This window comes from Zalophus californianus, chromosome 9 (assembly GCF_009762305.2).
Source record: "Zalophus californianus isolate mZalCal1 chromosome 9, mZalCal1.pri.v2, whole genome shotgun sequence".
Taxonomy (NCBI): Eukaryota; Metazoa; Chordata; class Mammalia; order Carnivora; family Otariidae; genus Zalophus; species Zalophus californianus.
Genome location: NC_045603.1, coordinates 80572687 through 80589103, shown reverse-complemented (window position 1 = coordinate 80589103; position 16417 = coordinate 80572687). Strand labels below are relative to the sequence as shown.

General features: G+C 48.5%; 2 protein-coding genes across 7 annotated transcripts in view; one reads left to right on the top strand and one right to left on the bottom strand.

Annotated features, from left to right (window-relative positions):
* Window positions 1-1327: 1327 nt before the first annotated feature.
* BHLHE41 (basic helix-loop-helix family member e41) lies at window positions 1328-6019 on the bottom strand. Its single transcript, XM_027593397.2, has 5 exons — window positions 5691-6019; window positions 5491-5554; window positions 5058-5165; window positions 4619-4730; window positions 1328-4149 (listed from the first exon to the last, which is right to left on the bottom strand). Exons 1-5 carry the CDS (start codon window positions 5750-5752, stop codon window positions 3038-3040), a joined length of 1458 nt encoding a protein of 485 aa, XP_027449198.1. The 5' UTR covers window positions 5753-6019; the 3' UTR covers window positions 1328-3037.
* Window positions 2998-16417, top strand: part of SSPN (sarcospan) — a 250908-nt gene continuing 237488 nt past the window's right edge. For 2 of the 6 annotated variants that reach the window (XM_027593404.2, XM_027593401.2), the window contains exons 1-2: window positions 6288-6435; window positions 9468-9567. The gene's annotated coding sequence lies outside the window, so the exon portion shown is untranslated. Of the gene's footprint in view, window positions 3125-6287; window positions 6436-7655; window positions 7857-9467; window positions 9568-16417 lie in introns of those variants that run through there. The other 4 variants (XM_027593405.2, XM_027593402.2, XM_027593403.2 and 1 more) reach the window with 3 other exon arrangements.

Here is a 16417-nt window from a genome sequence, read left to right as displayed (position 1 = left end):
TGAATCATTACTGGAGTCATTACTCCAGTGTTTTAATTTATGACATAATCAATTACCAAAATAATTTTCAGATGCCACATAGAAAATATTATTTTGCAGTTCTGTTCTCACTAACTTTATCTTATTACTATGTAAGTATATAGGCTTTTGGACTAAATAGCTGACCTGTAAAATCTGGCCCAATCCTAAGATTTTTTACTTCATTATACCAAAATTATACAAATGTTAAACATCTATTGTTCTCTGATTTACTTTGAATCTTTTTTGGTTGTGAAACTAGTATTATTACAATATAGCATTAAAATGTAGCTCAAAATATTTAAGATACTACTTTTTCCCATTATTCTGATTTAGACAATATTTTTCTAAGTTCAGTAAATTACAATGCTCAAAAATCCTACATAGTTTTCTAATGGTAATTTTTATTTCCTTTGTTCTTGTGCTTTATTTATGACGCTTCACGAATGCTGCCCAATCAAATTCAGCTTATGTGGTTGAAGATGCTGCAGTGCGAGGTAGTTTACTGACTGGGGGATGCAGTAGATCTGGCGTTTTGTGCTGGCTCCGGGTAGCTGTTTATCTGATGTTAGGAGGATATATGATATCTCTGGGCTTCATGTTATAAAATGCAGGGGGCTGGACAAACTGATCTCTGAGGTTCCTTTGGCTCCACATTCTAGGACTTGTAGTTTGGTTGCGGTAAGTCAGCAGAGGGAGCACTTTTTCTACGTCTCATAAATTTTGACCATTATTTCAACACCTTTCAAAAATCAAGGGGTTTGTGAAGAACGTTATTGAAACTAAAAATTGACAGTCCTTCACATATCAGATCACAAATTTGGTTATGAATCTGAGAAAAGTCTACAATTATTTCTTTTCCTTGAATTCCATGATTAAGTCCCACAAGAGAATTCTTTTTTATAAAGGTTAAGGAGCTAAAAATATAAGAAGTTAAGCACCCCTAAGTGGCAGTGTATTTATACTGGACCCAGTGAAGGAGAAATGCCAGACCATACAAAAGTCTATCTGGAGTCAAGATGAGAAGTGAAAAATTCATCAGTCAAAAACATTAGTAAATTTGGTCTAACATAAACAGACCACGCAAGTGATTGGTAGGTTTTTCTTTTGCACTTTTCATTGAGATACATTGGAAACAAGTAGGTAGACACAGCCAGAGCTTGGAGGCTTGTAAGAAATTGGAAACGTGTGATATCAAGCCAATGACAAATAAAGTACATCTGAGAACGTTAATAACTTTCATCCCTAAGTTCATAGATACCTTAAAACTAATTGAGCATTATGTCTTTTTAATTAGTAGACAATATCATATCGTATATTAAAGTTTTTATTCCTTAGTAAGAATTTTAAAATCACAAAATAGTGTGGCAATATTTAGGTAATAGAATTTATGGAGAGCTGAAAATACCAGAATATAAAGATAATTTCTCATTTATCTTCACATACTAAAATTTTCTAAACCAGCTGGTTTCTTGCAGATGGTATTTATTTTTTTTAATAATTTAAGACAGCATAAGCTTGTACCAAGCATAAGCATTGTAACAAAAGTGCAACTTTTCAGCAAATCCTCCCCAAAAGATATTTTAACTCAAAATATCATTAGCACATAGTCTCTCCCTACAAAAATAGCATGTCAGACATCATTAATCGGATGTATTAACAACTATGTACATAAGAGCCACCTTGTAGGCTACGATTTAACGTTGTTTAAACACAGCGTTTGAGGCAAACAAAGCAACAGCAGCGGCAAATGCACCAAACTGACTAAAAGACCCAGATATTTTCTTCGCTTATAGTCAGACTGTTGTGTCTCACCCCTTACATAACATTCAAGTGAGATTTCTCACAGTGCTACCTTGGCAACAAACTAAAAATATCTAGACAAGGTCTTGGTTTAAGCCTTATTAAAAAAGCTTTCTTTGTGATTATCTGGTATCTGGTTTGGTCTCCAGAAAATACATAGACTTGGAGATAGGAAGGCCTCACGGGGCTTCATTCCACATCTTTACAGCTTTTCCAATCAAAACTGACCAGTTTAATGCTTTCCTCCCCTTTTGTTATTTAACAAGAGTATAGGATAAATCATTTTGGATTTGTTTTGTTTTTAAGTTCAGTGCACATTCCTTTTTTACAGCAAGATTATAAAAATTTAGGAATATGGTGAATTAAATAATGACAAGGTGGGAATAGATGTACTATAGATGTGTGTGTGTATATATATATATATATATATGAATGAAATTAAGACACGTCAATTGATTCACGGTCAATTTCTCCATAAAGTGCTAGTAAGTGTACCAAGAATGATTCTGGCCTTCCTCATCCATCTCCTTCCCTGACTCAGTTCTGACAACGGCCCAACTCCGAGTCTCTTTAAACAAGAGCAAGTTACTAAGGGATACCATTCAAACCACTTCAGAATAGGTTGCAACGTGACTGCATTTTCACTTCTTCCTCTTTGAAAAATATATGCCTTTAAAAAAAGCTGAACATTATAAAATACTGAAGAGTAAATTCAATTCTAAAAGATCCTCATTCTGGTTGTGGAAAGCCTCCTGAAGCCGGTGGGACAGCTATGCGGCAGGCAGATAATAACTACCAGCCGGCTGTTGGACGTCAACTCCTGGGCCACCTTTCCCCTACCTTGGTTCAATCAGCTCACCCACAGAGCAGACCCTTCTTCCTCCAGAATTAGGTTCTGTATTTTAAAAGATAATGGAACATGGCCTAAAAGAAGGCAAAACTTATTTGGGCGAATTCTTTAAAGAAGAAAGTATCAATATCGCAGAGATTCTTTTAGAGCTGGTGGGGGAAGAAAGGGACGTTAGTGTGCGGAGGGTGGGGTGGTGAGGGATGAGCAAAACAGGAACTCCAAATGTACACGAAACACCTGTGTTGTTTTAAAAGCCTGTCGTGCATCTATTACACTTCCTCCCTTAAAAACGTTAAGGGTGTTTTAACTTATTAATATTATTATTCCGCGTGAACCCTCGTCCTGTCTAAGAAAGGAGGCGAGGATTCAGTGGGTTTCCTTTCCTGGCTGCGAGGGATCTTCCTGAGCAGAGCTCTCCGGGTTCCCGGGCTCGCGGGCGCCGGCGAAGGACAGGTGGGTGCGGCCGTGCGGGTGCGGGGGGTGCAGCGCCCCAGGGGGCGCCACCTCGTGCGGCAAGAGGGTCGCGGCGGCGGCGCTGGCCTTCTCGGGAGGGGGCGACAACACCGAGGACAGGCAGGGGAAGGCAGCGGCGGCGGCGGCTGCGGCGGCGGCTGCGGCGGCGGCTGCCGGCGCGGGGATGCCGGGGTACAGCAGTGGGAACGGGGCGGCGGCCGCCGCCGGGTACAGGTACTTCTCCAGGCCGCTCTTGTCCAGGAAAGGCTGCACGTAGGCGGCGGCCGCCGAAGGCGAGAGGAAGTAGAAGGGCAGGCAGAAGGGGGCCGCGGCAGCCGCGGCGGCGGCGGGCTGCGCGAAGGGCGCGCCCCCGCCTCCGCCGAACGCCACCAGCGAGCTGAGCAGGGCCGCGTCGGGTCTCAGCAGCGCTGCCGCGGCGGCCGGGTCCGGCCCCAGGAGCGCGGCCGCCGCCGCCGCCGCGCCGCCCCCCAGGCCGCCGCCGCCGCCGCGGGAATCCAGCTTCATCCTCTTGGGCGCCGGCGAGTCCTCCCCGGGGGGCTCCTGCTTGATGGTGACGCGGCCCGTCCCGGAGCCTTTGCCCTTCTCGCGGTCCGGCCTCGCCTCGGCCTCGCCGCCGTAGCCGCTGTCGGTGTCCGTGTCGTTCTCGGCGGCGAGCTCGGCGCTGGGCTGAGTCCGCTGGATGACCGGCACGCAGTGGGCGAGGGGCTCAAGCTTCTGCCCGGCGCGCTCCAGGCAGGGGGCGGCCGCGGACCCTGTGGGGGCAGCGGCCGAGGGCGCGCCGGTGCCTTTACTCAGAGGGACCTGTTGAGTCAACAGCTGGGGGGTGGGCAAGAACTGGGTGGCCACGGCGTGCAAGTGGTTGATCAGCTGGACACACCGCTGCTCTCTGGGCGTCCAGCTCTCAAACCGGGAGAGGTATTGCAAGACTTCTTTGGCGCATGTTTGAAATCCCGAGTGGAACGCATCCAAGTCGGACTGAATGGGCGATTTCAGAGATCGCTCCCCTAGGATGAGGAAGGGGGTGGGGGCAGAGGAATGGAGGCAAGAAGAAAAATACCGACGTTAAAACATCTGCTTATCACGTGGGCCCTACATTGACTAAAGTGATCTCGGTTTTTCCTCTGTATTCCGGTGATATAATCCACCGGTTGCCGGGGGGGGGGGGGGGGGGTGGTGGTGGTGGCGGGGGTGGGGAGCAGGGGGGCGCTCTACTCCCAGCTGAAAAACCAAAGTGGAGAGCGCAACCGCCACTTTAAATAAAAATCTGATTCCTCTGAGTTCTGCTGAAAGCCTCTGGGATGCTTCGGGAAATGGGCACTTTCCAATGAAGGGAAAGTATAAGCAATTTAACAAATAAGAGTGAGCCCGTGGGCCCAAGGAAGGAGATGGGGGTGGGGGCAGAGTCCTAAACACTGCCCCTCTGTGGGCTGCCCGGCTTCATCAGGGTGGGTTGGCCTCCCTGAATTGACTTACCATTCTGTAAAGCAATTATCTTCTGATGCTGCTGCTCGGTTAAGGCTGTTAAAGCTTTTAAGTGTTTCAAAGTTAATTCCAAGACTACCGCTTTCTCCAGATGCCCCAGAGTCTGCAGTGGTGCAAAAGAGAAGGGGGCACTTGGTTACTTAAAAAACACACATTTGGCTTGATTGGCTCTCCACTCAGCACAGCAACTTAAGCAAACACTTTGAAAGAAGTACTATTCCTATACTTCTTGAGCTTTCCAGAAGACGGGTTATACATGATTTCTTGCCTTCAGTTGTGAGCACCTACTCTTGAGTTTGTGGGAAACTCTACACTACAGCACAAGTTGTAAGGCATATGATATTTACATTTATTCTTATATCTCTGGGAGTAGTACCAAGCTATTAACACGCCCTTGGAGAGCAGCAAAGAATGAAAATGTGCATCTTACTGTCAACTTCAGATGTTCAGGCAGTAAATCTTTCAGCTGAGCAATGCATTCATTAATTCGATCTCTTCTTTTCTTTTCTATTAATCTGTGCGGTAATTTGTAGGTATCCTTAATATACGACAATCATGGAAGAAAGAAAACAATAAGCTACACATTTATTGGATAAATCCATAACCCCCCTCAGAAAACCCCCCCATATTATGTGATAAACTATGCCCAAGAAACCTTTTCCTCTGGACTGTTCTGAAATGCAATTTGAATTCAGGTGTGATGTTTAATCTCCCCCTGAGAGTATCCAGCAAACCACTTAGAATTCACAGTTGGGGAAGCTCAAGGGCTGGAATATATTTGCGGGCAGAGCTTCGCTGTGAAATCAATGACCCTAATTAACTATCCAGGCAGGTTATGGGGAACATCGGAAACTTACACTTACCTTGCTATCGTCTCGCTTCATGCTCCTTTTGGGCTTACACATATACAAAGAGGAATAGTCCAGTCTGCAAAACAGAAATCAGCATCAGGCACCCATTCGGGGAGGGGCACTGCCCTTGCCCGCTCCATACCACTTTCTGGAGAAGAAAAAAAATCACTCTGAAGCCTAGACAGATATTCGCAAGGGTGCGTGCACCTTACCCTATAAAATCTCTATGTTCCAGTAACTGTCTCTCTTGCAAATGAGGAATTCCTTCGTCCATGTTCAACCGCTGTCCGTTTCCTCTGTTTCGATTTTTGGGGTTCTGTTCTATAATCTGTGGGACGATAGCTTTGGGAGATCTTGGGGGGATCTGAGCGTCTCCAGTCTCTCTCTCTCTCTCTCCCTTCTTCAGTGCAGTGTTGAAAGTGTGAAGCAGTTGGTTCCCCCCCTCCCACCGCGCTCGCTCTCTCGCACACACGCACACACACGCACGCACACTCGCGCCGGCCCCACTGCGCTGGTAGTTTGCTCTCACTCCGGGCAGTGTTTGGCCACAGGGCACGCGCGTCGCCGGCCAGACCAGCACCCAGCTCACGTGCGGAACGTACCATCCGCGGTCCAGCCCGGAGGGGGGCGGGGGAGGAGGGGCCGGGCCAGGAGGGGGTGTCGGGAGCAGGCTGTGAGGGAAGGCGCAAGGCAGGAGGGGGCGGGGACACCTGATCAGGGCCACCGGAAAGGAAAAACAACTTCGGCCAAGCTATTCATCTTCCCAAAGGCGTTGCAGTCAGCTGGGGGAGGGGGAGGAGGCGCCGGGGGTGCGGGGCAGCCCGGGCTTTCTCGGCTCGGAAATGCTACTCCCTCAGTTCGTCCGTCATTACGGTGCAGGAACGTGAACGTGGCTTTTTGCTTCGCCACCGACTGCACTGGTGGTTTGGACCAGAGAAAGGAAAGAGAGAATTAACGGTGGGTAAACTTCAGTCCCGAAGGAAAATTTGGAGACTTGTTTGCACACCGCTCAGTGGCCTGGGGGGACCCCTTGGCCCCGGTTGGAGGTTGCCCCTTAATGGGGCGACTTGAAATCCGCTCCCTGAAGGATTTAAAATAAATGAAAATGTAGTCACTGGGTCAGAATGTCGCAATCCAAGTGTCTTTCGGCGACACGGTGTCCCTGAGCCACCCAAACTTCCCGCAGCAGCCGGAATTGCGGTGCCACTAATCACAGAAACAGATGACGACGACTGGGGCCTCTGGTGCTCCCAGAGGAACGCGGCGAGAGGGAGGGGGTAGGAGGGGGTGGCACAAGAGGGGCTACCGCGGAAAAGCAATGCAGCATTATCACTCGCCAGCTAAACTCCGTCGCCCCTCATCGCCTCGGGTGCTGCTGCGTTGTTCTCCACCCCAACCCCCCCCGCCCCCCCGCGGTGTGATAAGCGACGCCGGGAGTGTGCAGAGCCCACGTTTACTACCGCTGGCACCTCCAAAGCCTCCCTCCTTAATCCTGTCTCAAACGGGTACCAGCACAGGGCCAGCAACGTGATCCGACCTGCCGCTGCTGCCACATCACTGCGCGGGGAACCCGTGCGCGCGCGCGCTCGCCCTGTAGCAGCGGCGCTCGGCGCGGGGAAGCGCAAGCCAGCACGAGCCGGCTTATCTTTCCCCAGAGCCATCCCGGGAGCATGACTCACTGCTAGCGAGAGTTACCAAGAGGTGCCCAGAGATGCGCACTGCCCACGCCGCCCGGCGCAGCGGGCGACCAGGAGCCTTGGAGGCCGGGGTGGGGGTAGGTGGGGGGGGGTTAAATCTCGTCCTGCGGGACTCCCAGGGCTCCCGCCCTGGGGTTGCCGCCACTCGGCTCTGCTGGGGGAGGAAAGGAGAGAATATATGTTGATTTCTCTTATATAAGTAGATAGATATAAAAATCAGAGGTTTTTTCTTCCTGCAGCAAGAGTAAGTTTCAATTCTCGTGGGTTATCCCCGAAACCTTCCTTATTGCCAGCGGCGCATGAACCAAGGGGAGAAGTACGCCGAGGGAACACGCACAGGGGCTCAGCAGGGACTGGGGCCGTCGCTACGTGTCCCCGCTACCCCCACCCCGGCCCGCCCCGCACAGCGCGGGTTCCGGGGACGGATCTGGGTCGCGGGAAGCGGCGGCTGGGAGGAGGTCACGTGTCTGCGGGAGTCGCGTCTCCTCCCAGCCTCCAGGAGCCGCCCGGGCCGCGGCCGCGGCGCGCGCTGCTGCAGTCTCCCGAGTCCTGGGCGGAGACGCGCCGCGTCTGGCTTCGTGACTCCCGCTGCGGCGGCGGCGGCGGCGGCTGCCCAGCTCACCCCGGCAAGAGGAGACGCTCGCGGTCCGTCCACTTCGTCTCGGGAGAGGGCCCTGGAAGGTCTCTCGACTTCCTCAAATACGGGGACGTAGTTTGCACCAAACAGGCCCTTTAGGGATAATACTTAGAAGAAGTAATTTTAAAATACTGATTTCATTTTAAACCTCTATTCAACCTCTCTCTAGTTTCCAAGTCATTGGGTGGTTAATTCTCTTTAGTGGGGAGGGCACTTTGATGCCCTACAAGCGGCGTATGCCTGCAGTACTCTCTGCTTCTTCTAAACTGACCCAAAAAGAGGGGGAGGAGGGGGATGCCTTTAAGGTGAAATCTCCCCTTATAGGTTTGTGAATGTTCGAAGTAGGACGAGGGTATAAGTGTTTGCTCCACAGCTAAATGTTCCCTTGAAAAGGATAGATAGAATATTTAGTGAAAAGAAGAAGGTCTGATCACTTCCTCTTGGTCTTGTCGGTAGAGCAGACGAGACACAAGGAAGACATCTGACTAGGGCCAACCTTAGGGCCTAATTCTGGGGCCAACTCTAAAGCAGTTTAGAAGAGGAGGAAAAGGGAAGGAAGACCAGTGGATCCTGGGTGTGTTACTGTCAGATGCACACTTCTCATCATTGGAGGACAGACAGGCCTGTGGCTGCGAAAGAAGCCTTTTGTGTTATTGCTTGGATCTCGTCATTCTATCCCAAGCTTCCCTACCATGCCCGACGCTGGTGTTTTCTCTTCCAGTCCTTTCTCTTTCTGACGCCCAGCGCACACTGCGGATGCAGTCGTTTCTGATTTTTTGGTTTCCTTTGTGATTCGCAGTCCTCCTTTTCTTCTGTCTTTACTTTCCATGCCCATCTTTTTACTCATTTTTCTTTTTCTTTTCTCCTTTTCCCTTATGTTTTCCTCTTTCTACCTGTGCCCCATGAAGGGTCTGCTTTTGTTCTTCCTCTTTCGTTTTTACTTTTATCCTTCTTTGCTTTTTGTCTTTTTTCTTTCATCATTCACCTGGATAACTCTTCTTGCTTATCCACTTCCTTTAAAACCCGAGTGCTACTCCTTTTCTTAAACTCTTGCTTTCTGGAATATCGGGCATAGTTTAATGCTTTCTAATGTCCTTTTGCTGCAAGGAGGGTATGACAACAGCTAACAATTATATAGCATTTGCAGTCAGAGAACCAGATGACCACTTTAGGGGCTTTTTTGGTATGAACTCATTAATCTTTTCCACAACCTTATAAGGTAGATCCCATTATTGCCTCCATTCTACAGATGACAAAATATGTAGGGAGATAGAAATAAATGTGCCTATGCTCCCAGAGCCAGGATTTAAGCACAGACAGTGGGCTCCAGAGTCTGTGCTCTTAACTATTAATACCCCTTGGTGGGGTCATAGGGCCAAGGTCTGAATGTTAAGTAGCTGTGTTTTAAAAACACAGGTGTTTTAAGCAATTCACCAGTGTCAGTGTGCACATTTGTTGTAGTGTGTATGTGTGTGGGGGGGCATTGTTGGAAGAGAGGTGGGAAAGGGAGAGATGTTAGTATTGGAATAGATGGCAGAGAAAGGTATGAGAGAAAGAATGGGGGCAGTCTTTTGTCAGTGATTCCATTGGCATCTAGCTCCAAATTTATTGATTTAAACCCAAATCTCCTAATTAATTGTTATAATTTCATACAGATGGACACATGGAAGTACAGTGTAGAAAAGGCTAACGTTGACCAGCTGTTCACCATTTCCACTGAGCAAACGAAGCCGAACTCTAATGTGAAGACTTCAGGTTAGTAATAGCAAAAGTTCACCTGTGGTGAGGTTAGAAAAAGGGGGGAAAAAACCTCCCCTGTCTAACAGGAACAGAAGACTAGAATGCACTCTTTGGGTATGTTTAAAAATAGGTTGAGTTTTATCTTTTTAGGAAGGTTTAATGCTGTCCTGCTGAAAGCGAAGGAGATACAACATGAGCTTGAAACCCCTTTGAGCCTATAATTAGAGAATTTTGTGATGGCTTGCTTTCAATTAAAGATACCCATCTTTCTCCTTTTAATAGGTGAGGGGGAAACCGCTTCCATTTCTTTTCTTTGGTTAAGTAGGGAAATCACTACCTATAGAGACGCTAATGAAAGGGAACACTTATCCCAGTTCCCACCCCTCCCCCCACCCCCACGTAAGTATTCTGAGCGCTACGCTCATTATATTCACCTTGTGACTTTGGAAGGTCTTATCCTGTTTGCTTGCAAAGTCTTGGATTTCCAGCAGAAACTGAACTCTCCTGAGAGGATTAAAGTTTCCATAGAGAAGAGAGGTTTTCTGCCTCTAGGGTTCTGCAAGCCGTACCACTCTCGGGGGAGGTGACTAGGGTGTTTTGGGATTCCCAGTCCGATTCAAACTAAGCGCACATCTCTAATAGCCTTAAAGACCCCAGAGCTGCCCGAGGGTGTGACTCTTCTTGCCCGTACTGCTGTGAAAATACCCTGTTAGAGGGGCAGATGTCTTTCTTAATCACCTCTGTTTTGGGTGGTGGACAGAAAATTTACAGTTACTCCTCATTGTTTTACATCAAAAAGGGAAAGGCATCCCACGAAGCAGAGTTCATAAAAATATGAAGGAAAAAGTTGACGGTTAACGCTAAAATGAAGGCGGCGGGGGTGTGGGGGTGGGGTCGGAGGTAGAGTGGGATGATAGATTAGGGGTAAGTTAAAGCGTCCCCTGGAGTCCTTTCTCTGGGCATGCACACTGCTCTCCGCAGAGAAGAGTTAGTGCTGTCAGGCACAGCACAGAAAGAAGGCCACCTCATACAAGGATCTTAGAAGGGAGGGAAGCCCCAGGGCTACTCCCCAGAAGCCAGATAGAACTTCTAAATATTGATAATGCTATTTTGTGAAGGTACCAGATTTAAAATCCCAGAATAGAAGGTTGGGTTTTGCAGTTCCATACTCATCAAATTAGCAGGAATAGCACAAGTGTCTCTGTTTAATTTGTAAAAGAACTGAAGTCTTTCTGTAGACTACCAATTAAGGTGTCTGTGGTTGTAAACATACACATGAATCACGTTTTATATTTATGTTAACACTGCTCAGGAAGTTTACGCACTTACTTGTCTTTACATAGCACCAAGGAGCGGGTAAGAGGAAGTAGAGGAAATTAATTTTATCACTGCTGAAACCTTTGTGTTTTTGTATTTATATGATTATCACAAACACTCATGGAGGTTATCCTGAATTTAACATATGCTTCAAATTCCTAGAGTGATCACATACAAAAGACAACTAGGAGAGAGACTACAAGGGGGATCTCCCTGGCCCTCCTCTCCTTAAGTATCTGCCTGGTGTGTCTGGGTGCCCATGTGCTGAAAATTCTGATTGAACCCAGAAAAGTAGAGTGAGGAGCACGTGAAAGCCCATAAGGATTTCTACAAAGTGATCCCTCCCTTTCTCTGGATTCTGCTGGACTAGCTGGATAGTGGAATCCAGAGGAGCTGCATGAAGATGGGGTCTTGGGACTCCTTTTTCGCCCCTTGTTACTGCTGATGAAGATCTGTAGAAAGTTTTCAAAGAGATACATGTTTATGCATCGTGAAACACAACTAGGAATGAGAAGTACTAGACAACCATTTATCTCACCTGCCCATTATAGGCGTGGTCCTTGGATAGTGATTTCAGATGGTGTCTGCACAGTGCAGAGAGCCATCTGCTAACAGAGTCTGGTACTTTATAAAGGCAACAAAAAGATTAGCTAAGGCAGATTTAATCTACACTTAAGAACTATTGGTAAAACTTATTCGACAGCTAACTTAAAGCAAGAATTCGTATCTAATTATCCAAAAAAGTAATACGGTTCTGATATTAACTTATAATCCTCATTGACAAGGAAACTGATGGAAATCTGGACTAGATGTATCAGTTAAGAGCTGCGTTTGAGCTTTTCTTATAATTTCCACCCAATAACTTTTCTTATAATTTTCACCCAATAACTTCTGCTTACATCTATGTAGAAGTACAGTTTTCTAGTTGAGGTTCTCCAATAATGTAGGGGTTCTTTTAGTACAAAGGGAGCAGAGAATGGATATTGGGTTGGCACTAGCCATCTCTGTGGTGGTCTGACTAAAGGAAATGGCTTGTTCAGGTCCTCTTCTTTTTTTCATCAGTGGGCCTTTTTTCTCTTCTATGCCATATGTGTTGGCAGCGTCCCTTTATTGTATGAGGGTATTTCATACCAATTTCAGAAAATTTTCAGTCTTTCCATCTGCAATTGCCCAAACTTAACTAGCTCCTTAAGCACAAGCTCCTTAACATCTGTATTCTTAAGTGCTAATAATTACAGAAATCTGCTTAGGGAGGGAATTTAACAGGGTTTGCTCTTCTTCCCGTAGAACGCAAACTGCAGCTGCATGTTTTCTGGGAAATGATTGTCTTCCTTTTTATGTAGCGACATCTGTCCCCTGGTTGTTCTGTCTGCATAGCTCTGCCTTCTGCCCCTGGCATTTGGTCGAAGAAAGCAATCCCCTGCAGAAATGCGCTCTCCGATAGTGTCCACCTGCTTGTTGCTAGGACTTTGCTCTTCATCTACTTTAAGCCACACTTGGAGGAGGCCACAGCGGCCTCAGGGTCAGAAGATTAGAAGAGCTTTGTGATTGACTTGGGTTCTTAAGTAGATGAGGGAGGAGAGGAGAGGGAGGTGAACGCAGTGGAAGGGGAGGCAAGGGGCCAGTCTCTGAGGCTGGAATGGAGAAGTGAACCCTGTAAGAGAAGGCATCTCTGGGGCATGTTAGTGTGCACAGGTATTCGGGCAGTTGTCTTACAAACCTTATTTAGTTCTGTCAACTCTTGGATCTAGGCACCATCAACTCCACTTTGTAGATGGAAAAACTCAAGTTTAGAGACTTTAGGTAACTTGTCATTGCCATGTAGTAAATAGTGAAGCCAGGCAACAGGGAACCTAAGGCCTGAGGTGTGCTGCTGGGCGTTGTCACTACCTGGAGTCTAGGATTCTAACAGGCATCTTCTCCTCTCAACCCTGGAGGGGATACCCCCCAGCCCAGCCTTCTACCTTCCTTGGTGAAGCCCCTGTAGGTCATGGGAGCCACTGCTGGAGGCTGGTTAGAGTAGCTGAGAGATGAGGAAGATGGTGGGATGAGGTATTCTTGAGCCCATGCAGTGGTGTCCTGACATGTGAGTTGGAATTCTGGGTTGGAATTCCACACAGACTTGTGGATGAGAATTGTGGTTAGTCCACTGGAGTATCTATTGTGCTGATAGAGGCTGTGCACTGGGCTGGGCTTTAGGGATTCAGTATCGAACCCTGTCTTCAGTGACCTTATGATCTAATAGATCATACTTTGTTAAAGAGGAGAGATCACTTAAGAAACCTGCGTAGTTATCCTAAAGCCACTGCATGTTCCAAAGGCAGTACTCAGTAACCTCCGCTTTGGTGCATGTGAGATACACTTACAGCGATGCTTCTCTACTAATGCACTTTATAAATCATTCCAGAAAGTGTAGTCAGTGACCTCAGCCTATGGGTAAGCCTTGTTCTCCTGTAATCAAAACATTCCTGGATGGAGAGAAGGGCGAGGAGAATGCTGTCTGCCCTGCTCCCGTCCACTGTCTGGACCATCATCACTCTCCCCGAGTCTGGCCTGCCCCCGATGCTGGTGGGAATGCCTCTCCGAGGGCATCCTCTGCAAGTATACACAGTTTCACGTTACATGCTCTTGATCTGCTCTCTGTGATTCTCTCAGCTACTTGGACACAAATTGTGGATGAACATTTGGTTTTCCTCCTTGGTGCTCCACACCCTCTGGAGTCTCTGGTAAGAAGCTTCTGCTCCATCCCAGCCCCTCAGCCCTCACCCCTGACCCCAGTTAGCTTGCTCATTGCCCCAGGTTGAAATTTGGGCACAGCTTAACTAAGTTCGTCTGCTCCAGAGCAGGCTAGAGCAGTTTTGGAAAAGATGGTAACTCATTACAGCGGCTCATGACCTCCAGGGTATAGATTTTCACATCCTGCAAAAGGGCACATCTCCCCACTATCATCCTGCCAGCTTCCTTAGTTCATTTCTTGGCCTCGGCTCTTCAGTCTGGAAAGGGGCCAGGCCAGGCTGGCCGTTTGGGGCGGCCCGACGTCTGCATCCCTTTCAGCTCTATGGACCAGATGGCAAGTTTAGCAGGACTGCCGGACCTTAGAAACAGAAACTTCATGGTCATTTTTGATCTCTCCATCTCCCTCACTCCCCCCATTTAATTTATAACGATGTCCTATAGATTCCACTTCTTAAATACACATTGAATCCATTCTTTCCACCCCCCGCCCCGTCCTCAGTGCCTACACTCTAGACCAAGCCCCACCTAATCTTACACCCAAATACTGTCAGAACTGCCCAGCAGCTGGGGTTTAGTAAGGGAAACAGAAACTGCTTTAGATATCTCAGGCAGGAGGGACTTAACAGGGGGATTAGAAGTGGGCATAACCTTTGGATACACAAGCTGGGGTAATCAAGACTGCGGGAAAACTGCTGCTGACCTCCGAGAAACGTTGACAGTCAGAAGCTTCAGGGAACTCTGGATGCCGTTGAGCTCAGCTGCCTGCCTTGCCGAAGAGGCTGACTTGCAGGAGCTTGCCTGGAAGCCTCTGTAAACCTCACCTCCACACACAGCTGCCACTGAAGGAATATGGTGTGTCTTTTCCACTTCCCACATCATGCACGGGGCCTTCCTATGGGCACAGTCTAAGCTGGAACCCTGCGGGTGAGGGCCAGGGGAAAACGTCCTTCCCAAGTTGCTGACCTGGGACAGGAGCCGGGGGTAGAAGGCGGCAGGGCTGGTGTTGACAGCCGGCACCTCACACTCCATACCACTGTGTACGCCCACCTTCTCCCTCCACCACACCTAATTCACTCCCAGGTGAGGAGCAGAGCCATCTTTCTGTGCGTGTCTTTCCCTTGACCAGAACCCTTTGTTTCCCATTCCCATGAGGCTAAATAAAAAAAAACTCTCCCATGGCCCCAGAGACAGGCCCCCGCCTGCATCTTCAGTCTCACCTCTCATTTTTGTTTCTCTCTGTCTGTAATCCAACGTACCAGCCTTCTTTCAGTTTTTCTTTTTTCAGCATACTCCACTCTTTCAGGCCCTTCCCTCATGCTGTTCCAGCTGATTGGAATGCTTTTCTCCCCACTTCTCCAACCCCATTCAACCCCCTTCCACCTGCTAATCCTTCAAATGCCATCAGAAGTATCACTTTCCCCAGGAAGCTTTCTCTGAATTCCTAGAGCAGATTTGTCTCCTTCTGTGAGCTCCTCTGTACCTTATCCTTCTCTTTTATAACATTTATATTGTTGGAAAGACTCGTAAGACTTTCCAATATCTGCATCCCCCACGAGTTTGTGAGCCCCCTGGGGACAGGCACCTGAGTTGTTGACCGCAGTGTCTCTAGTGCCCAGGACAGCATGAAGCACAGAGCAGTCGCTCAACTGTTTCTTGAATGACTCCTGCAGGTGCGCCACCAAATCATCTTTGAACTGAAGGCTTGTTCCAGGAAAACGCTTGCAGGACAAGTCATAACCCAGCCACAAAGCATTTGAGGAGTCCTCAGGCCTGCTAGAGGTGGGGATCTAGTGTTGTTGGCTCCTGCCGTCCCTTCCCCCCACTAGGACTTTCCTATATTAATGTGGCTCTTATGGGCAGGAGCACCCTCACTCCACTTGGGGCGCTGTGAATTTCTTGGCCTTAGTAGGCATGCAAAAACTAGGAAGTAGACAACATGAGGGATCATAAAGTGCTCCTGATGTAGCAGGAGACCCAGGAGCCTGGCAGGGTCTTTAGTGGAGTGGTGGGCAATTCTGTTGGGGGTAGACCTCTGGAACCACTGTTGGTCACTCTGCCAGGGTGGACATGTTCTGTGCCCAGACGGCAGTGAACTCTGCCAGTGTGCTCCCTAATGGCCGTGGTACACCGGCGTTTCTCACTCTCAGAATTGTGCTTCCTCTCCCAGTGTGCATTAGCAGGGCAGAGAGACTGCAGGGGCTGGAGCTGCGCCAGCTGAATTCCACAGGTGCTCCAGAGACCATGCATCGGTGAGGTGACATCCAGGGCATGGCCCTCCGAGGCCAGAAGTGGGGAGGGGATGCAGAGTTCGGTGCAACAAGCTTTGTTTACAGGGTCTAGCCGAGCTGAGTGGCTCACAGGAGGGGGTCCTGGGACGGTGCCAAAGAGCTTGGTTACCAGGAGTACAGAAAGAAACAAGGCCTGTGCCAGGATGTAGGAGTCAAGCCTCAGACTTCGGAACAAAGTAGGAGGGTTGAGAGCCAGCGAAGCCAATCCATCAGAATGCCACACTGGTAGGCACAGAGGAGACAAGGAGTGAGAGGTCAGGAGAGACAGAAGGGAGCTGGAGCAAGAAGGGGTTGCAGGGCGGCGGGGCGGGGGAGGCAGACACCAGGTTGGGAGGAGAGCCTGCTGAGGTGGGGGAATTTCTCTTTGGGTTGGTCAGTCATGCCCCCGATGGGCTGGAAACATGGGCAAGACCACTTCGACCCTCATCCACAAACCAACTTTGCATGTACTCTTGGCACTGAATAATTGCAAAAACAGAGGTCCCATTCTTCTAATCATGTATTCAGAAAGGCGGTGCTGATTT

Excerpts from the sequence above, each read along its gene's own strand:
- BHLHE41 (XM_027593397.2), bottom strand. The coding sequence starts at position 5,752 with ATGGACGAAGGAATTCCTCATTTGCAAGAGAGACAGTTACTGGAACAT. Across the intron at positions 4,731-5,057 it reads CTGAACATCTGAAGTTGACA|ACTCTGGGGCATCTGGAGAA; the intron begins GTAAGATGCACA and ends GCACCACTGCAG. Across the intron at positions 4,150-4,618 it reads GATAATTGCTTTACAGAATG|GGGAGCGATCTCTGAAATCG; the intron begins GTAAGTCAATTC and ends TCCTCATCCTAG.